This window comes from Salvia splendens, chromosome 12, assembly GCF_004379255.2.
Source record: "Salvia splendens isolate huo1 chromosome 12, SspV2, whole genome shotgun sequence".
In the NCBI taxonomy this organism is placed as follows: domain Eukaryota; kingdom Viridiplantae; phylum Streptophyta; class Magnoliopsida; order Lamiales; family Lamiaceae; genus Salvia; species Salvia splendens.
The window spans coordinates 147,508-170,365 of NC_056043.1; the positions used below are offsets into that span (position 1 = coordinate 147,508).

The 22,858-nt window shown below is 37.9% G+C and overlaps 3 protein-coding genes across 3 annotated transcripts; 2 read left to right on the forward strand and 1 right to left on the reverse strand.

Moving 5' to 3' along the window:
• Window positions 1-4,178: 4,178 nt before the first annotated feature.
• Window positions 4,179-4,532, reverse strand: LOC121759047 (polygalacturonase-like). Its single transcript, XM_042154537.1, has one exon. It carries the CDS (start codon window positions 4,530-4,532, stop codon window positions 4,179-4,181), a length of 354 nt encoding a protein of 117 aa, XP_042010471.1.
• A 784-nt stretch (window positions 4,533-5,316) lies between these two features.
• Window positions 5,317-6,882, forward strand: LOC121759048. The gene has a single exon (XM_042154538.1). The coding sequence runs from the start codon at window positions 5,317-5,319 to the stop codon at window positions 6,880-6,882; it is 1,566 nt and encodes a 521-aa protein (XP_042010472.1).
• A 9,029-nt stretch (window positions 6,883-15,911) lies between these two features.
• On the forward strand, window positions 15,912-17,535 carry LOC121758374 (polygalacturonase-like). Its single transcript, XM_042153784.1, has 3 exons — window positions 15,912-16,023; window positions 16,088-16,930; window positions 17,033-17,535. The coding sequence occupies exons 1-3, from the start codon at window positions 15,913-15,915 to the stop codon at window positions 17,294-17,296; spliced, it is 1,218 nt and encodes a 405-aa protein (XP_042009718.1). The 5' UTR covers window position 15,912; the 3' UTR covers window positions 17,297-17,535.
• Window positions 17,536-22,858: the final 5,323 nt, after the last annotated feature.

Sequence of the window (22,858 nt, forward strand, 5' to 3'; positions counted from 1 at the left end):
ATGTTTTTTTAATTCATTAGAATGATATACGCTTGATCATTATTGTATTATATTAGAAAATATTGTTACTATTGCATTTCAATATATATTAATTTTTGTTTCATTATTTATTAAATATAGTTCATTAATAACTTTCATTTTGTTTAGTTCATATACTACTCATTTGAAAAAATGTGCTTTTAATTTAGATTTCATCGATTTTAGATGATCGAGGTGAGGATTGTACAATGTGACATAATTTGAGGATTTAATTTTCCATAATTACAATATAGATATTTTAGTATGAAATTAGGAAATAAGAAATAATAAATCTTTTCAAATTTGATTAATGATTTGAAAGATGTGATTATCCATAATCATAAAATGGATATTTTAGCATGAAATTAAGAAATAATTTGATGTGTTTAACTGATATAACAAGAAGTAATGTTAAAACATGCAACTATAAAAGGTTCATCCTAAATCAAAAACAATTCAATACACAACTATAAATAATTCATCCTAAATAAAAAAATAGTTCATTACGTACATGAATTACAGTAAACGAAATAGAAAACATACAGTTCATTACGTACGAAAATTACTACACACGAAAGATAATTGTTAACCTACAGATGGATGGGCGTCGTCTTCTTGAGTTGATTCTGAATCTGAATCAAACAACAAGCCAATCTGAATAAGATCGATGGACGTCGTCGTCTTCGTCTTGGTTTCTCTGATCTGAATCAGATTGATAGATGTCAAGGTTGTCGTCTTGGGCTCTCCAATTTGAATCAAATGGATGTACTTCATCGTTGTTCCCTGTTTTCCTCAAACGACAGTTCTCTATTAATCTTCCGATGAACAGTAAACAATTTGTAAATTATTTTTGCTTGAATCAATAAGAATATTAAGATCTGGAGAGTATAATGAGTGTAAAAGGATAGAATTTAGACGTGGAGTATGATGATTTTAATTCATAATTATCTTTCCATGAATTTAGGAAAGTTTAAAGCTGAAAAATATCTTCATTACCAAATCACCCCTATGCGAGTATTTTGTGATTAAATAACCAAGAATTGGTTGATTTATTATATCCATTAGATTATAATATCGGATGACTGTGATTTGTTCTCTGGTTCGGTCTTTAAAATTAGTTCGACATTGAATACAATCCTATATATATATATGTCACGACCGCCCTTACTAAGGATAGTGAAGACGGGGAAAACATGACAACGGGAGGGACTAAGGAGCAGGGAAGAAAAGGGGGACGCAATGAAAGACAACAATAAAGGACGACATTGAATATGAAAACCCAATTATCTTCAAAAAGAAATATTTTAGTTTATGGAAAAGTTAAACAACGGATTTTAGTCTCAAGATACTTAATGTCATAAAACAGTATTAAATAATGCGGAAGACTTCTAGAAAATAATTTCAAACACGACAGCGGAAAACAAGTATCAAAAGAGAGTCATAGGACGACGCTCATGTATGAAGACACGACGCATCCGGGAATTCCTAAAGCTCACTCAACATCCATCGCAACATCCCGCTCAACCTGCACATAGAGAAAACATATGGAGGGCTGAGTACTTGTTGTACTCAATGGGCTCATGCCGAAAACATTTTATAACAGTTATGTCATCCATACCAGTGAACTCGAGTTTTACATGTAGTTAAGAAATATCATCGAGAACACAAAAATATTTTCATAGTCTGGCCAGACAAAACAATCTCCCCACTTTCTCAACAATCAATCATTCACATCCTCTTACCATAGTGCGACGAAAGTGTGGCCACACTATTCGCCCACGAGACCGGCCGACTAGCTAGGACGGCTCCCGATCCCACCTGTGTACACAGCCTAATAGGGTTTGCAGCCCTACTCAGACCCGAATTCATTTATCATAGCCCTATAGCCTAATGGAGCGAACTCACAAACTAGGCATCAAGCACAATCTCAACATAGCCATATAGCCTAACGGAGCAAGCTCAAACGAACTAGACATCAGGCAACAATCTCAACATCAAAACAAACATGGCATGACATAACACTTTAAACCACCCTTATAGCTCCACAATCATATTTTTGAAACGTAAAAGAGTTTTAGTAAAGAAAGCCCACCTCGCTTGCTTAGACAATACAATACATAACTCAAAAGCAACCCTCGTTCCTTGTGCTCACGTACGCACAACAACCCTTTTCAACACCACAACACAATCAGCCTTCCATCAATACAATTTATCATGCATGTTCTATCGTTCCTTTCATCGTTTTCTTAAATTACCAATCCCAAAAGTTCACCAACATAAGGAAACACACCATAGTATACCTCAACGTATAACACATAACCACGCCATAAGATACGTTCCTTAATCACACATGCATCATGTAATTCATTCAAACTTGACGACAAGTATTATTTTAACATGACAGAAATCTGGTAGAACTGCGCAGTCGTTTTGTAGAAATCATTAAAACTCCATCCGACCTCCGTTGGGGCTGAAATTTTACCACAACACAGTAGACACATCAAAGATCATCCAGTTAAAATTTCACATCAAAATCACATCTTTAGGTCGGTCAATTCAAAAACGAAACTTACTGGACGAGAATACAAATTCTGACAGAACTGCGCAGTTAACATAAAATTCATTAAACATTCATCTTTCGTCAAAAGAGGCTGAAATTTATACACAACATGGAAGACATCTCAAATTTTACTCAGTTAAAATTTCGTACCAAAATAAGATCGTTTGGTCGGTCAAACACACGTCGGAATCTACTGTCCGAACACCACAGTTTTCATGCTTCACAAATTCGAATTAGGGTTTATCTATCATTCATCCAAACACATATATTCATGCTTCCAACACATAATCATGGCTCAAAAACATCTCACAACCATGTTCTCATATATTCACATATCATTCACCAACGAATCATCCACAACCTCACACATACACATACATAAAAGTATATCCACATACTTTCTCATTCAAAACATCACTATATGCATGAGGGGATCAAGAAATATGGATTCAATGGAAAGGATGAGAAAGAGAATTCAAATATACCTTTCTTGTTCAAAAACAATCGGTAGGAAAGATAATTGATGCGATTCTTCGATGAATCTTGAATTTCCAACTCCAAATTGATGCAAGAACAAAGGATTGGTGAAGAATTGGTGGAGAAGGAGAGGAAGAGAGGGAAAAACATGTGGGAGAGAGGAGAGTGAGAGAGTGGTGTGAATAATGGGGCTAGGGTTAGGGTTCTTTTAATTTATAGTCTAGGATAAATCCCATAATTAAATAAAATAATTAAATTGTGGGGGAATAAAATAAAATCCCACAATTAAAAATGAAAGTAGGCGTGTGGAATGGGAGAGATCAAGAAAAAAATACTTAAATCCTCAAATCAAATAGGAATAGGATTTAAATTTGGTAAGATATGGTAAGATTTAATTGGATTTTAAATCAAGGAATGAGACAAACAAGATTCCAATTAAATCCACAAAATAATTCCTTCTCCTAATTACTAGGAGAAGTCGAAAATCTCAAGGGATGGCCAAGGGGTCGAAAATCATGTAGAATAGCATAGGGATAATTTGGCTTGGATTTAATTTGGATAAATCTCCCAAAGCAATTAATTAAATCAGAGAAGAAAATATTGTTTCCAATAAATAGGAAGGCCGAAATTTTTAAATAAAATGGCTAGAATGATTATGCATTATCCCATTTAATTTAATTCACACATTGGAAGCTTAATCACATTAACTCACATAACTCACAACTAATTTCACATAATTATCTCAAACACATAGAGACTCAATTTCCACAAAAGAAATTCTCATTCAACGTCCACATTAATTAAAATAAAATAGGTCATCAAATAAAAAAAATAATTAAAAAAGTCACAATTTTCCTGGGTGCTACAATATATATATATATATATATATATATATATATATATATATATATACGAGCAGTGATAAAATGCACATTCTAAATATTGTACAAACTTTTAACTATGATCTGAAACGTTAGAAAATGTCCATAGATGACAAAATAACAACAACAGAAAATATCAACACAACATCAATTGCATTGTATTGACATTTTTTGTAGCAATTATTTTGTCATCTATTGACATTTTTTAACGTCCAAATCATAATTTAAGAGTTTGTACAATATTAGATAGCTAGGCTAGGTACGTCGAGAGAGCAGAGGTTATAGGGGCAGTATTGTTGATCGATGATGACTGGATTGCTGGCATTGATCATGGTTAGATCGAGGAAATTCAAATCGGAGATTGTTAAGGAGGCTGGTGACGAGGGCCATGTCTTGATCCTAACACCATTGTCGGTGTTATCGATGGTGCAGTTTTGTATAGCGATTCTACTAACATCTTTCTCCTCGATGTTCCTGCCCATACTGCCGATGTTGATGTCGTGGCAGGGCCCACATTTGACGTTTTTTATCATGACGTCCGTCATCTGACCCTCCATGGAGATACAGTCATCGCGCATCTGAATGACTGAGTCCATGATGGTGACGCCGATGTTTTCGCGCGATGTGGAGGCCGTCAGTGTTGGGGCTATGATACGTTTAATATTTAATTATTTAGTTGCATTATTTAGTTAGATAAATTAGGTATTGCATATCTTTTCCATATCTTGGTTGTCTTGCTCATTAAGTTAGTATTAGTATTATAAATAGGGCTATTATTATTCTCTTCAACGAATTAATGAATATATGAATTTACATCTCTTTCTATTTTATTATACGCACTTTAGAGAAGGGGAACACAGATGCTTCCTTAGAGAAGGGGACCGGTCGTGCATATGGGAGAGGACTTTTCCGTGATGTTTCTGGATAGTGGAGACAAGGGTTTGTCGCAAACATCGGAGTTTGTTCTATTCTTCTCGCTGAAATTTGGTGCATTTTTTATGGTTTAGAATTTGCAAAAAAGCTGGGAATAAGAATGTTGGAGGTAGAGAGCGATAATCTTGTAGCGGTAGCTATGATTACAGGGAAATTTGAGGTGAATGTCAGTTGTCGTGCGATAGTGGGAAAAGTTGGTAGCTTACTGCTACAGTTTGATTCGGCATCAGTGAGACATGTGCATCGAGAAGGAAATTTTGCTGCAGATTTCTTGTCACACCATGCATACAACTTCGAGAGAGGAGTGCATGTTCTTGAACAGCCGCCTATAGGCCTTGCTATTTGGTTATTACATGATAGGTTATGAATTTCTTATGATCGGTAGTATGTAGTCTCGTTCGGGCATTGCCCGCTTTCATTACCAAAAAAAACAGTGGTTGTTGTTCCATGACAGCGGTTGAGGCACAACTAGCTAATATTAGCACCCAAATGACATCGGTGGTTAAAGCAGTATCTTCCATGCAATTGAACCCACAACCTCAAATTTTTGCAATGGTTAAATGTGGACTGTGTCAAGGGGGGCATCACACAGATCAATGTCAAATGATCCAATCCCAAGAAACGGTTGAAGATGTGAATTACATAGGCAATAACCGCCAAGGTTTTAGCCAAGGGGGGCAATTCAATAACAATCATCAGAACTGGAAGCCTCAACAACAAGGGAATTGGAACCAAGCTGGGTCAAGTAATAATGGTGGGAACCAATGGCGAAACAACTCCCAACCCCCTGGTTTTGATAAGAAACCTTCACTAGAAGATCAGATGGGACAGATATTCTCTTTCATGTCAAAGAGTCAAAAAGAGAATGATTTCTTCAAAGAGAAAACAATTGAGAAGTTTGGACAACTCGAGGCTTCTATGAGGAATTTGCAAACACAAATAGGGCAGCTTGCTACAGCTTCTCATACAAGAACTCCCGGCAGCAAGGAACAAGGCGATGAATCTAAGTTAAATGGAAGACTTACAACAGGAGAGAAAGACAAAAAGGTCAATGAGACAGAACCTAAGAAGAGCAAGTCTAGTATTCCTAATGACATTCCACCTCCTCCATATCCATTCAGGAGAAAGAAGCGAGTGCGGCAAGAAAAGAGTTTTGAGTGGATGATGAATGTGATTAGAAAGGTGAATGTAGGCATCTCATTGGTGGATCTTTTCACCAATTTCCTGAGATTCTCCAAGTTCTTCAAAGACATGATGGCGAACAAGGAGAAACTTCAGGATGAGGGGATTGTGACATTGAGCACGAATTGCTCACAACTGATATCTGGAATCATGCCGACGAAGAGAAGAGATCCAGGAGGTTGCATCATACCATGTGAAATTGGTAACACGATTTTCACAAAGTGTTTATTGGACCAAGGTTCAGGAATCTCACTGATGGCATTGAAAACGGCTCGTGCCATTGGTTTGGAAGAAAGAATGGAGCCTATCGACATCGCTCTACAATTGGTTGATCACTCCATAGTGAAGCCCACTGGAATTGTTGAGGAAGTCTTGGTTAAAATTGATAAGTTCATCATTCTCGTTTATTTTATTGTGCTTGACATGCCAGAAGATAAAGAAGTGCCCATTTTATTTGGCAGACCATTTCTAGCAACGGGAGATGTATTTCTTGGAGCAAAGGATAACTCTGTTACATTCAGAACTAATGGTGAGCAACTAACTATCAATGCTGAGAAGGCGATGAAACATCCTACTGATGCAAAGGCATGTTTTCGAGTTGATGTCTTAGACAGATGCATCTTTGATAAGTCGTGCTATTCTGCTAGAATTGAAGGAAGTGTGTTTGAAAAGGGAAGTCTGGAAAGAGACTTTGGCTCCACATTCAAGATGAGTATTGATGACATGGATGGAGAACAAGTCGATCAATTGAGCTCAGAGGAACTAGTTGTGATTGACACATGTGTTGCAGATTTGAGACCATCAATTGAAGTGCCTCCAAGCTTGAGTTGAAACCACTCCCAAACAATGTCAAGTACGCATTCTTGGAGAAATATGAGACTTTACCAGTTGTAGTTTCAGCAGAACTTAGTGTTGATGAAGAGGAAAAAATGATAGAACTATTGAAGAAACATAAACGAGCTCTAGGATGGTCTATAGCCGACATTAAAGGGATAAGCCCAGCAATATGCCATCACAAAATTCTGCTAGAAGAACGAGCTAAACCAGTTAGAGATAGGCAAAGGAGGCTGAACCCACTCATGCAAGAAGTGGTTGAAAAAGAAGTTAAAAAGCAATTGGATTTTGGGATGATTTACCCCATATCCGACAGTGAGTGGGTAAGTCCGGTGCACTGCGTACCAAAGAAAGGGGGAATAACTGTCACAGTTAATGAGAAGAATGAAGTCATGGCAACAAGATTGGTTAATTCATGGAGAGTGTGCATGGATTATAGGAGATTGAATAAGGAAACAAGAAAAGATCACTTCCCTTTGCCATTCATGGACCAGTTGCTTGACAGAATTGCGGGATATTCCCATTATTATTTTTTGGATGGATACTCAGGGTACAATCAGATCACGATTGCCCCAGAAGATCAAGAAAAGACGACATTCACTTGCCCAATTGGTACTTATGCTTACCGTCGTATGCCATTTGGCCTATGCAATGCACCGGCAACATTTCAGCGGTGTATGATGGCGATATTCAGTGACATGAATGAAGATATCATGGAAATATTCATGGATGACTTCTCCATCTTTGGGTCATCCTTCGACCAATGTTTAGACAATTTCAGATGAGTTCTGCAAAGATGCGAAGAATCCAATCTCGTTCTCAATTGGGAGAAATGCCAATTCATGGTAAGAGAGGGCATAGTGTTAGGACACAAAGTGTCAGAGTTGGGGTAGGAGATGGATAAGGCCAAGATAGATGTGATATAAAAGTTGCCACCCCCAACGAACGTGAAAGGTATCCGTAGTTTCCTAGACCATGCAGGATTTTACAGAAGGTTTATTAAAGACTTTTCAAAGATTGCAAAGCCATTGTGCAACTTACTTGAGAAAGATGCCAAGTTCGTCTTTGATGATGCATGCCTTAAGGCATTTGAACTGTAGAAAATGAAGCTGGTCGAAGCACCCATAATAGTCGCACCAGACTGGTCGAAGCCATTTGAGTTGATGTGTGACGCTTCTGACTATGCAGTGGGGGCCGTGTTAGGCCAGAGAAAGGATAAGATCCTCCACGCTATATACTACGCCAGCAAAGTACTCAATGATGCGTAGTTGAATTACACAGTGACGGCGAAGGAAATGCTAGCAGTAATATTTGCTTTTGAGAAGTTCTGTGCTTACTTATTAGGCACGAGGGTGGTGGTCTTCACAGACCATTCGGCTATTAAGTATTTAATGAACAAGAGGGACGCCAAACCTCGTTTGGTGAGATGGATCTTACTATTGCAAGAGTTTGATGTTGAGATTAAAGACACGAAAGGATCTGAAAATGTGGTAGCCGACCATCTTTCAATATTGGAAGGATTGCAAGAGATGCAAGAGAAAAAAGAAAAAGTCATCAATGAGAAATTTCCTGACGAGCAAGTGTTGCAAGTGACAACTCGGGAAACATACATGCCGTGGTTTGCTTGCTTGGCAAATTACCTTGCCTCGGGTATCACACTAGAAGGGCTCTCTTCAAACCAAAAGAAAAAGTTTTTGAGTGACACCCGCATGTATGTATGGGAAGATCCTTTCCTCTTTCGTATTGGCAGCGATGGAATAATTCGGAGATGTGTGGGAGAGCATGAACACAATCAGATTTTGTCCGCTTGCCATGATTCTGCCTATGGCGGCCACTTTGGAGCACGTCGCACTGCATTTAAAGTGCTCCAATCTGGATTCTTTTGGCCATCGATCTTCAAGGATACAATGGCCTATGTTGAGAGATGTGATAGTTGCCAAAGAACAGGCAATATCTCGTGGAGGAATGAAATGTCAATGAACAACATCCACGAGGTAGAACTATTTGATGTGTGGGGAATAGACTTTATGGGACCATTTCCCAAGTCTAATGGGCAACAGTACATTCTTGTAGCTGTTGATTATGTATCTAAGTGGGTAGAGGCAGTTGCCTCAGCAACCAATGATGCCAAAGTTGTCTTGAAGTTCATCAAGAAACATATCTTTAACCACTTCGGGACACCACGAGCTATCATCAGTGACGGAGGAACACATTTTTGCAATAAGCTTTTTGCAAACCTCCTTAGCAAATACGGTGTTCAGCATAAAATTGCTACCCCATACCATCCCCAAACTAGTGGCCAAGTGGAAGTTTTGAATCGTGAGATCAAGAGGGTGTTGGAGAAGGTAGTTAAGCCGTCTCGCAAAGATTGGGCGGAAAAGTTAGATGATGCATTGTGGGCATATCGAACGGCTTACAAGACTCCAATTGGAACTTCGCCATACAAGATGGTTTTTGGAAAAGCTTGTCACTTGTCGGTAGAACTTGAGCATAAAGCTTATTGGGCTTTGCAAAATCTCAACTTGGACTATGAGGCTGCAGCCGAGAAGAGAATGTTCGATATGAATGAGATTGATGAGTTTAGGCTACACGCTTATGAGAGTGTTGATCTCTACAAGGAACGTGCCAAGAAGATACATGATGCAGCTATTAAGCCTCGTCAGTGGTCACACTAGAGAGTCCGAAAGTGTAGACTGAGGGTGGAGAAGGTCGAGCCAACGACTATAAAAAAGGCGTTGATTGGGAGGCAACCCAAGTCTTTTATTGTTCTTTTGTTTTTGCTTTCATATATTGGGGATTTTGTTTGCTCAATTCTTTCCCTCAATATTTATTTTGAATTGAGCATTTTTTATTTTTATTTTTTTGTTTGTTTTTGTGTAGGAGTGAAGATGGAGGTCGTATCTCTGCTGTTGGAAAAAAGAGTCGCCCAACCCACCCACCCATGAGCTTCACAATGACAGGGGAGTATCTTTATACCTACCTTATATTTGTCTTCTACCTTGGGGACAATGTAGAATTTAAGTTTGGGGGAGGGTTGAAATTCTGAATTCTGTGTGTGCATGTTAGAATGATTTCCTATGGATTACTACTTGTTGGGAGTCACTAAGTGGACTTAGCTTTCCTGTGAACTTGTGCTATGAACTTAGTTGTCACTTACTTGCTTCTGGAGAACAAAGAGTCTTACTTGTTAATTTAGGAAAGAGTAGTGTTCTTTGGTGTCCGATTTCTTGAGCTAAGGAGAGAGAACTATTTCGGTTTTGAAAAATGAGTTAAAAAATCTATATAGTTAATTTGCATAATTTGAGTAGGACTTGAATTTTTTTGTTGATGTCGATGCACAAAAATGATCTAGGCATTAGGACTAAAAGCCTCATTGCCAAAATATCACATGCCTGACCCTACATAAATCCCTAGCGAGCCAGTTTGAGCCTTCTAGCCTAATTTCTCTGCTAAATTTTGAAGTCACTATACTAGCCTACATGATATATCCTTTTGTCCTTGTCACTAAAATTGAGGTGCTAGCACATCTTTGGGTAGTTGTTGTTGGTGGCAAGAAAAAGGTCATAAGTTTAGATGCTTGTTATGTAATATCCAATTTATGCTTGAGAAATAAAGTGCACAGTTGCTAAGTGAAAAAAAAGAAGGCAGTTTGTTCATAGAGAAAAAGCCAAGGCTAAAAAAAAGAGAAAAAATGAAAAAAAAAAACTCAAATTAGTGCTCGAAAGAAAGAAAAAAAAGTAGCTTGATTTTTTATGTTGAAAAATCTTAAGTTTGAGGGTGGTAAGCTGTGGAAATTTCATGCTTAATTATTATGAAGCTTTGGGAGATGTTGTCCTATGGGATGTGCTAGTACTCTTGATTTTGGTGGAATGAGCTACTAACCAAATTTGATATCCTACCTTAACCAAAAGCCCCATTACAACCACAAATAAAGACCTTTTGATTTGTGCAAATGTATTGACATTTTGTTGATGAGTTCTGCTTTGAGTTTTGTGGAAAGACCTTATAGATTTAAAATAGAGAATAGCCGAATGAACTTCTTTTGTCGATTTAGCAACGATGGTTTGAGACACTAGAGTCATTGGTAAGTCCCATGCTTTCATTGTTTAAGCCTTGGTAAAATTTGACAAGATCACGGCCATGAGCAAGACCATGGCTGGGACACTTTCTCAACATCTCAGTAAACCTTTTCCATGCTTCAGCAAAAGATTCATCATCTTGCTGCCGAAAAGATATGATGGCATCCCTCAATCTCTCGATCTTCATTGGTGAATTATATTCCAGGAGAAACTTGGACTTCAGATCTTCAAATGTCGCCACATTGTACCCTGGAAGTGAGTCGTACCACTCTCGTGCTTTGTCTCTCAACGAGAAAGGAAAGAGAGCTCTCTTGATATTATCATGTGGCACATTCGCAGGTTTGTGGTTCATGGTCAACTCATAGAATGCATTGAGGTGGTTTATCGGCTCTTCGTCTTCACGACCATGGAACAAGGTGCCACCATTCACCAAGCTGATGTAGTGAGGTGGGATGCTTATGTTATCCGTAGCATAGGCGAAATTTCCCGGGTGATCAACTCCCGATCTGACAGTATCGGCAAACTTTTCCACAGGAGGAGCATTGTTATTATTTTCGGCCATCGACTCAGCTTCTGAATCACTGCTACTACTCTCAAAATTTGTTTCAAAAATTGGATTTTCTCCCACTGGACTTTGATAGTCCTGATGTGTATCAATCACAGCTGAATTATGTCCTCTTCGATGATGTATCAATAACCCAAATTGTGGTGTACCCTTAGATCTGGTTCGCATCTACTGTTTTTTTTTCAATTTTCTAGAACACCTACACAACAGAAAAGAAACCAAGCACAACTCAAATATAACAATTCTACCGAAAGCGAGACTCTCGACAACTTCGGGGTTAGTCTTAGAAAAAGTGTGTGCTGGAATGTGTACTAGCAAACTTTAAAAATAAAAAAGAAGAAAAGAAAAAAGAAAAAAGAAAAAAAAAACACAAGGAGTTAGAAAGATACTACCTCAAATAAAACACTCCTTCGTCTTCGAGTCCAGACGTGGTAGATGGCTATCACGCGTAAGAACACGAATTAAGTACCTATAAAATAAAATTAAAAAGATAAATATAAAAATAAAAATAAAAAATAAAGTTAAACAACCTATTGCCTTCCCCGGCAACGGCGCCAAAACTTGATGTGTAATTTTAGGTCTTTTTAAATCAGAATAGATGTGCACTCAAGTTCACAAAATTATCCCTAATATTACCACTTCACTGCAAGAGTACAGCTTCGTGTGTAGTAATTTAAGGTGTCGATCCACAGGGAAGGTAAGTTCGTTTAACTCCAAATAAATAAAAATAACAGTAAAGATGAATGTTTTTATTTGAAGTTTGTTTTCTGAAAATAATGAAAAATAAAGTTGAATTCAAATTAACACAAGTGAGACAATTGTTACTCCAAACACTTGCTGACAAGACACAGATTAATCCTATGCATTCAATTCTATCTCATACGTTCGGGACAATTTAAAATTATTCACCGTGCAAACACTAAACATGCTAAGCATCAACTAGTCAAAGAATAGCTAAACACTTACTCTCTAAACCAACTTCAATAATCCTAAGAACCCTACGGAAGCGCGAGATTCAAAGTACAATTGGCTAAGCATCAGCTAGTCAAAGAATAGCGAAACACTTACTCTTTAAACCAAATTCAATAATCCTAAGAACCCTACGGAAGCCCGAGATTCAAAGTACAATTGCAATTAAGAACAAAATCCATTATCAAGTTGTCATCTAAACAATTCCAATTGATAATTCATTACCACCACAATCCATCTCAATTCAAGCTAAAGAGGCATTAAATCAAGACTATATAATTATCACTAAAGATGCACCTAAAGTAATAAATTCATTTAATCAAATAAGTAGTAATAACGAACATGAGATAAAAACGAGCATATAATAAATCACGAAATCAAAATGTCATACTACGTGTTTGGAGTAACACAAGATTTTTAGCCTAACATAATTAAACCAAGAACAATGATAAATGGAGATAAAACCCTAGAAACCATGGAGTAAATTAGGAGTAGACGATGGTTGGAATTTTCTCCTTTCTCTTCTCACTTAATTTCCTCACACTAATTTCTCTAGAACCGTCCCTCCTTTCCTCAATTGCTCAATGGAAGTAATCAATTTCTTCTTCTCCGTGTGTCTGCTCAAAAAAAGTCTGCTCTCCCACAATATATGTTCTCCCCCCTGCCGTCACTTTTTCCCCTTTTTATATCTTTTTCTTCCTCAGGTCACGCCACCTTTAGTCATCCCAATAAATTGGGCCTTTTTTATATTTTTAGATAGTTGATAGGCCCACTTATATAATTTGCTGCCAAATACAAATAAAACTCAAAATTAGTCTTCCAATATTTAAACTTTGTACCACACGTAATCCACTCTACATGAAAATATATCAATTAATATACAATAATTAAACTTTAATAATTAATTTAAGATGATTTTCATATAAAAATTAGGAGAAATCTTTGAGTAGAATTAGCATTATTTGATTTACAGATTGAATAATAAGTTTGATATGCCTTTATATACTAACAATGTAAAGGAATTTGACAATGTCTCACAATCTTCAAACATGGTGATCCGTACAAATTTCGAATATGTAGGAAATTCCACCTACCTATTTATAGATTAGAAATGAAATGTTGCTACTTACTACAATAAAAATAAATAAATTAATTTTAGAAAAACCTCCTACAAAATATAAACACATATCTTTAGAACCAACAATCCATCAACCTATCAATCTATTAACTATTTAGTTTTTAATTTAAACCTTGATCAATCTTTTAACTATTAGCTTTTTTTAGTAAGTTCATGTGATCATTCATTTATTAGCTCCAAATCTGGGAGGAAATTTATTTAACATAGAGTTGTGTCGATAGCTGATTAATATACATAACCATTTCGCAACTCGACTGTACCATAAAATTTTAATTTCTTATTCGAATACATATAAATGGTATTATACTTTTAAGGTAATACTCCCTCCGTCCACGTATAGGAGTCTCGTTTACTTTTTTGCACTTGTTTTATAAAAATAATACTCCCTCCGTCCCTTAAATTTTATCACAGTTTGATCGGGCATGGGTTTAAGAAATGTAATGGAAAGTGAGTTTAAAAAGTTAGTAGGTAGTGGGTCCTACTTTTAAAGTATTAGTTTTATAATAAATTGTGAGTGGGCAGTGGAATGTGGGATCCATTACCAAAAATGGTAAAAAGTGACATGTGACAAAATTTGTGGGACTGACGAAAATGAAAAAATGTGATAAATTTTCAGGGACGGGGAGAGTAATAAATAGTTAAAGTGGATAAATGATAATGTAAGAGAGATAATAATGTAGACAAGTGGATAAATGATAATGTAAGAGAGATAATAATGTAGACAAGTGTTGTCTACATTATTATCTCTATTAGATTATCATTTCTCCACCATAATTATTTATTATAATTTTTATAAAATAAGTGTAAAAAAGGTAAACGGGACTTCTATTCGTGGACGGAGGGAGTATCTTTTTTAGGATATATTTCCAATAATTGTATGTGATAGCCCCATGGACTACTAAACCCTTGGGGAATTGATATCATTTCCGACCTTTAGCTAACAAATAAAAATCTACATTACTAGCTTAATGACATATACATTAAACTAATAAATTCGTACATTACAAGCAGTATGAGTTCTACGAGTATTTAGTCAAACACGAAATTTTCTGGTTAGGTTGGTACTATACCCTAGCCCTAGGGATAGCTTAACCATAGGGAATAAGAAGAATACTCTAGGTTACTCGATGGGTACTACACCCTAGCCCCATTAATTATTAAACCCTTGGAGAATGAATTTATTTCAGCCCTTAACGAACAAATAAAATCTACATTACTAGCTAAGTGACATATACATTGAACTAATAAATTCGTACATTACAAGCACTATAAATTCTACGAATATTTAGTCAAACACAAAAAATTTGTGGTTGGAATGGTATGATGGCCTAGCCCATGGATAGCTTACACAAGAATCATAGATGAATAAAACCAATTATAAAAATTAATATAAATGGTGACTTCATGACTTATGAAAATTAAGGAGGCGTATCAAATTGTAAGTATAAATGAGGAGTTCACGTATGAATTGTGTAAATATTGTATGTGTATGGTAGTGTGCGTTAATTTGGGATTGTAGTTATAGAAAAGATAAGATTAAGAAAGAAAAATACTCCCTTCGTCCCCCAAATATTGTCCCACTTTGACCCGGCACGGATTTTAAGAAATGTAATGAAAAGTGAGTTGAAAAAGTTAGTAAAATGTGGGTCCTACTTTTATATATTAGTTTTATAATAAAATGTGAATAGGAAAGAGTTAGTGGAATATGGGGTCCGCTATCAAAAATGGTAAAATGTGAAATATGACAAATTTTATGGGACAGACATAAATATAAAAATGGGACAAACTTTCAGGGACGGAGGGAGTAAATTAATACACATATCTAACAATCATGGGAAGGGTAAATCATGGAAAGAAATAACTGATCAAAATGTAGAATTCTTATTATACCCTTTTCGATTTTTTAAAGCATTTAATTAAATTCCATGTGGCCAAAAAGCAACCGTTAGATGACAAAATGAATGGATAGGATTAGTTTTATGTTTTAGTACTATTTAGCATATGGTATTCCATGTAGTACTATTTAGATTAATGTATAACAATCTTAATTACTACATGTTGAAAAAACAAGGTAAACTGGTAATAAGTTCATACGCGTAAAGAGTTTGGGAGGTTTTATATTTGTAGGGATCCCCGCGTTTGAGGGGCACGATTAAAATAGTCCATGAATTCCATTACTAATTTAATTTAGGGTTTGTTGGTGATTGGTTGCAAAAAGTATAAATTGGTAATGATGCAAGGCATGTTATTCAACATCATCGATCATCATGGAACAAATGCATGTAATCACCCTCGCAATATTTGGTGTCCTTCTATTGCCGCTTTCGGCATACGCAGCCGTCTACGATGTCAGCCAGCAGGGAGTCCAAAACGGAGATATAACCAATGTAAGTAATTGGTAGTATATGAATGAGAGAAGCAGATTGATAAGATTGTATTTGTGGTATATAGGCTCTTCTGAAAGCATGGAAGCTGGCGGTGGAGGCGCCGACGGCGTCAAAGGTGTTAATACCCAAGGGTAAATGGACGCTGAAGCAGGCTCTTCTCGATGGACCCAACAAGGCCCCCATAGAGTTCCAGGTGGAAGGCACCGTGACAGCCTATTCCGACCCTTTCGACCTCCCTGACAAGAAGGGAGAATGGTGGATAGGCATGAACTACCTCCACTCCATCACTGTCTCCGGCGGGGGGATCTTTGACGGCAACGGCAAAGTCGCCTGGACCAAGAACGACTGCACCAAGAACGCCAAGTGCTTAAGTAAACGACTCCCCTACAACCTCAGCTTCAACTTCGTCAACAACTCCCTCATTAAAGACATCACCATCAAAGACAGCAAGTACTTCCAATCCAACTGCATCTCTAGCAACAACGTCACCTTCCAGCGCGTCAAGATCATCGCCCCTGCCGAAAGCCCCAACACCGATGGCATCCACATCGCCCGTAGTGTCAACATTAAGGTCCTTGACTCCGAGATTGGGACAGGCGACGACTGCATCTCCTTCGGCGATGAGATCAAAGACGTCCTCATCAAGAACGTCAGGTGTGGCCCTGGCCACGGGATCAGCATCGGCAGCCTCGGAAAAACCAACCAGGAGAAAGACGTTACTGGGATCACCATAGATAACTGCACCTTCATCAACAGCGACAATGGAGTCAGGATCAAGACCTGGCCTTCCACTCCCAGCACCTTGAAAGTCACTGATATCAAATTCACCAATCTTATCATGCAAAACGTCAGCAATCCCGTCATTATAGATCAACAATACTGCCCTTGGAATATGTGCTCCCTCGACGTATGTATATATAATTCCCATATCTCTCTTCTCTTCTCTTCTCTTCTCTTCTCTCCTTTTTATTACATTATCAATATGATGCATTTGTTTGTATCTCTGCAGAAAGCATCACTGGTCCAGATTAGTAATCTGAAGATTGACAACATCAAGGGTACAAGTGCCACACAGGATGCGCTCATATTCTCTTGCAGCTCAAGTAAGCCATGTCAAGATGTGCAGATTGGAAACATTGATCTCGTGTTCTCCGGAGATCCTAAACTCGGCGGAGCCACCACCCAGTGCCAGAACATCAAGTACGTTTCCACCGGCAAACAGAATCCACCTCTCTGTGTCAAGTCCAGCGACCCTAAACCTGTACCCAAGTAGATTCTGCATTTTCCCAATTCTATTTAATTTGTTTATGTCTATATTTATATATAACTAGATTTAGTTTCCACAATAATGTATTTCAAATAAAATAATTATATTATTAGAATGTAATGGAGCGATGAGAAATCATAGATAGTATTATTAATCTACTCGCACATTTATTAATTATGAGATATTGTTTCTGTAAGGATCAGACAAGTCCGGGTTCAATAAATATCGAGACCTCTTTGTTTTTATACAAGAGAGCTTAGCCAAGCTCTCACCCACGCGGCTGATTTATACAATATGAATCCCTAGCTATTACAACAACTAGCTATTACTCTCGGACCATGCAATCCTTGACTGGATGCGCCACGGGACCACCGAGAACCTGCACACTCAAAACCCTAGTTAGTAAAACACAAAAGATCCTCTAGGATCTAAAATAGTAATACAAACACAGTGCAGAAATAACAAGGAAAACAAAGTATTCGAATAGATCTAGTAGCTATGGCTCAACCACCCGCTAATAGTACAAATCTATTCTCTAGAAACCAAGATCCAAGGGAGCACCGTTGAATCCACAAGTGATTAACCTCATACACCGGATACCAACCCAATCCACTCCACAATGCCGGATCTAACAACTCTCCGGACACAAGCTCACAAGAAACCCTTGGAACAGAAACCCTAGTTTCTCCAAATCCCAAGCAACCGAAGCAGTTACTTTATCCCACACTTACACAAGATCAATCACTCAAATAACCATGAAAGATCACTGTGAAACAACCGGAGACTCATCGGAGAAGAAGACAGAAAGAAGGGAATCACACAGACGCGAGAGAAAGTAGAGAGAATGAGAGAGTAGTGAATGTCAAGCGGCAGGAGGATGGAGAGGGGGGTATATCATCCGAAAACTGGGCTAGGGCAGCCACAAGCCCAAGTCACCACCGGGGCCAAAATAATTCTCAGGCCCAAATAATAGTCCACCAATATATCAGCCCAATAAATCAACATACTCCACCTTGAACATTATTCTGGGAAACCAATTGCACTATTAGCTAAGGTTTAAATCATCATTGCCTACAAGGCAGCTCCCTCAGCTCCAAAGAACAAAGTTCACTAGCATTTAGGAAAGCCACTAGGTTGCCTATTAGACACTAGAGGGGCTGACACCCATTAGTCTAAAGGACTTAATGCCTCCAGTCACCTAATACCCTTACCATAGTAGATAAGGTGACTGAGGACTTTTTTCCCCGGGACATGCACCTATCCTAGGTCAAAATGCAGATAGTTTATGCAGAAAAGAAGTTTTTCAAGTGGTAAGCATTTAGTCCCCATGTCAGCTGAGTTTTTATCAGTGTGCACTTTTAAAAGAGAAACTTCACCCTTTTCTACAATGCCTCTAATGTAATGAAACCTTACATCAATGTGCTTAGTTCTATCATGGAAAATAGGATTTTTACATAAGTGAATAGCAGATTGAGAATCAGAAAACACAACAGGAGGAGATTTCACAAAATTCAGTTCAGAAAGCACTCCCTTCAACCACACAGCTTCTTTCATTGCCTCAGTAATGGCAATATACTCTGATTCAGTAGTGGACAGAGCCACTATATGCTGCAACTGAGACTTCCAACTTATACATGATCTACACATAGTAAACATATAGAAAGTGGTGGATTTCCTTTTGTCTCTATCATTAGCATAATTGGAGTCAACAAAACTAATTAATTTCACACCATCATCACATTTAGAATAGCACAATCCATACTTAGCAGTATTCTTAAGATATCTCAAAAGCCATTTTAGAGCTTCCCAATGAACAGGACCAGGATTAACCATGTATCTACTCAATCAAGACACAGCATAGGCAATATCAGGCCTAGTACTTACCATTAAATACATTACTGATCCAATTGCATTAGTATAGGGGATTTTCTTCATGGCATTAATATCATGTTCAGTTTTAGGGCACATATCTTTACTCAACATAAAATGAGCAACTAAAGGCACAGAAGCAGGCTTAGCATGAAACATGAAAAACTTTCTCAGAATTTTGTACACATAAGATTCCGGATGCAACACAAGCACACACTCTTTTCTATTCCTGAAAATATTGATTCCCAATATTTTCTGAGCATCACCTAGGCCCTTCATATCAAAATTCTTACTTAAGGCAGTTTGCACAGCAATTGTGGTTTTCAAACAGGGACCCATTATCAGCATGTCATCCACATACAGAAGCAAGAAGACAGGCACAAAATCAAGGTTCTTCATGTACAAGCATGCATCAAAAGTACTTCTAACAAAGCCCAACTTATGCGTACAATTATTGAACTTGATATTCCACTGTCTAGGAGATTGTTTCAAACCATATAAAGGTTTTTTCTGCAAACACACATGATTGGGAAACTTAGGATCAACAAAGCCTTCAGGTTGTTTCATGTAAATTGGTTTATCCAAGTCACCATGCAAGAAAGCAGTTTTAACATCCATTTGTTTTAATTCCCAGTCAAAATGATCACATAAGGAAAGCATTAACCTCACAGTAGTAAATTTAACAACATGAGCAAATATTTTTATATAATCTACCCCCTCTTGTTGAGTAAAACCCTTTGCCACTAATCTGGCCTTGTACCTCAGACCTTCCACCTCACTTTTCAACTTATACAGCCACCTGCAATCAACCATAGATGCACCAGGAGGCAGAGGTACAAGAATCCATGTAAGATTTATTTTAAAAGAGTTCATTTTCTCCAACATAGTTTTATGCCATTCATTCCAGAATTTAGATTTAACAGTCTGCTTATAAGACTGAGGCTCATCCCCATCAGATTCATACACATTAAAAGCCAAATTGATCAAAGCAACCAACCCCACATAACCATCATATCTAGCATGTTTCTGAACATTAAGCTTTCTAGGCCTATCCCTAGATAGCACATAATCATTCAAGTTGGGAGCATCAATAGCATTTTGAATTCCTGGGGGGCTATTTAACACATTCTGGGCAGTAGCATGAGTATTAATTCTCATAGGACTACTAAGCATATCACCAGCATTATCAACATTATCAGGCAAAGGTATATTGTTGACATCATTATCTTGAAGATTCCCCTCATTGGGTATCTTATTAGGAGTATAGACTGGAGTAGAGTTCCAAAAAGGCTGCTCCACCTCACTTGGAACATCCACTGGATGCTCCACATCAGTGGGTTGTTCTGTGGACTCCACCTCAATAAGAGGATCATTGTCTACACTATCTGGAGCAGGGTTATCAGTCAATCTCAAGCAAGGGAATTCAGTTTCATTAAACACCACATCCCTGCTAATAATGACTCTAAACCCAGGCTCATCTATTAACCCGACTCTATACCCTTTGACACCCTCAGGATATTCCAAAAACACACCCTTTCTAGATCTAGGTTCAAATTTGTCAGTTTTAGTATGCACAAAAGCAGAACAACCAAACACCCTCAGATGAGAAAGATTTAGGGATTTTCCAGTAAAAACATGTTCATGGCACTGCCCTAACAAAGGCACAGAGGGAGATCTATTTACCAGATAAGTAGCAGTCAACAAAGCTTCACCCCAAAATTTTTTAGATAAATCAGATTTTGCTAGCATGCATCTTACTTTGTCAAGTAAAGTCCTATTCATTCTTTCAGCAACCCCATTTTGCTGTGGGGTATTAGGCACAGTTTTATGTCTTTAAATTCCAAAATCAGCACACATATCATCCATTTGTTTATTACAAAATTCTAATCCATTATCAGTTCTTATAGCCTTAATTTTCTTTCCAGTCGGAGTTTCAATCAAGGTTTTCCAAGTAACAAGTTTTCTAAACACATCATACTTATGTTTCATAAGGAAGCACCAAACTTTTCTTGAAAAATCATCAATGATTGAAAGAAAATACACAGCACCAGAGTGAGAAGACACAGAGGCAAGGCCCCACACATCCATATGCAAGTATTCAAGAATATTTCTACTATTATTAGCAGGCACAGGAGTAGGAAAGGTAACCCTATGTTGTTTACCCAGCACACAAGTGTCACAGAAAGGCTAATTACCATGAACATCATATTTAGATAAGATAGCATGCTTTTTTAGAATATTCAGCCATTTTTCACTCATGTGACCTAGCCTATTATGCCACAACATCAATTTATCAGATTTCACATCATTGGCACATGCTTTTCACAAGTAAGAGGCACAGCAGTACAGACATATAAACCACATTTTCTTTTAGCCTTAAACAAACACATAGAACCCTTACAGATTTTTATTTTTTATTTTTTTGCAAGAATACAGGGAGCGAGGTAAGAACACACAATCTTGCAAGCACTCAAGCGCAGAGACATACACACCAAGACAGAGCACACTTTCACACAGTTTTCACAACAAGTCAGACCTCAAATCCCTAACTATCACGAGCAACACTGAGTAAGGCTATCCCAGTTCGCAATCACTCACTTCTGGATGGTGCAGGGGTCACTTAGGCAGCACAATAAGCTTGGTGGTCAAGTGATAAGAGATCAGAGATCAAAGAGCACCAAGAAACCACGGAAGCAAGTAAAATACAGTGAAAACAGAAAAAGCCCTAAGTCTTTGCCAAAGACTGTCTACCAGCAACAAAGATCCCAATCCTATATCGGCTCTAAACAGAAAAAAAAATAGAGAGAAGTTCCAGCCAATTTACCAGAGCGAACCACCACTCGAGGAAGGGTTCTCCTTGCCCACCTCCTTAATGCGACTCGGCGTGCCGGACTAGTCCCCCAGTGGCTCTGATACCACTGTAAGGATCAGATAAGTCCGGGTTCAGCCAAACTCTCAGCCACGCGGCTGATTTATACAATATGAATCCCTAGCTATTACTCTCACACCATGCAATCCTTGACCAGATGTGCCACTGGACCACTGAGAACCTACACACTCAAAACCCTAGTTAGTAAAACACAAAAGATCCTCTCGGATATAAAATAGTAATACAAACACAGTGCAGAAATAACAAGGAAAACAAAGTATTCGAATAGATCTAGTAACTATGGCTCAGCCACCCACTAATAGTACGAATCTATTCTCCATAAACCAAGATCCAAGGGAGCACCGTTGAATCCACAAGTGATTAACCTCACACACCGGATACCAACCCCAATCCACTCCACAATGCCGGATCTAACAACTCTCCGAACACAAGCTCACAAGAAACCCTCGGAACACAACCCTAGTTTCTCCAACACCCAAGCAACCGAAGCAATTACTTTCTCCCACACTTACACAACATCAATCACTCAAATAACCGTGAAAGAACACTGTGAAATAACCGGAGACTCATCGGAGAAGAAGACAGAAAGAAGGGAATCACACAGACGCGAGAGAGAGCAGAGAGAGTATGAGAAAGTAGTGAATGTCAAGCGGCAGGTGGAGGGAGAGGGGGGTATATCATCCGGAAACTGGGCTAGGGCAGCCACAAGCCGCCACAAGCCCAAGTCATCACCTGGGCCAAAATAATTCTCAGGCTCAAATAATAGTCAACCAATATATCAGCCCAATAAATCAAACAATTTCCATTTT

Bases quoted from the DNA above. Each gene is read 5' to 3' on its own strand.
- LOC121759047 (XM_042154537.1), bottom strand. From the start codon at position 4,532: ATGGACTCAGTCATTCAGATGCGCGATGACTGTATCTCCATGGAGGGT.
- LOC121759048 (XM_042154538.1), top strand. From the start codon at position 5,317: ATGACAGCGGTTGAGGCACAACTAGCTAATATTAGCACCCAAATGACA.
- LOC121758374 (XM_042153784.1), top strand. From the start codon at position 15,913: ATGCATGTAATCACCCTCGCAATATTTGGTGTCCTTCTATTGCCGCTT. The intron at 16,024-16,087 runs GTAAGTAATTGG...TGTGGTATATAG, and splicing joins AAAACGGAGATATAACCAAT to GCTCTTCTGAAAGCATGGAA. The intron at 16,931-17,032 runs GTATGTATATAT...GTATCTCTGCAG, and splicing joins GGAATATGTGCTCCCTCGAC to AAAGCATCACTGGTCCAGAT.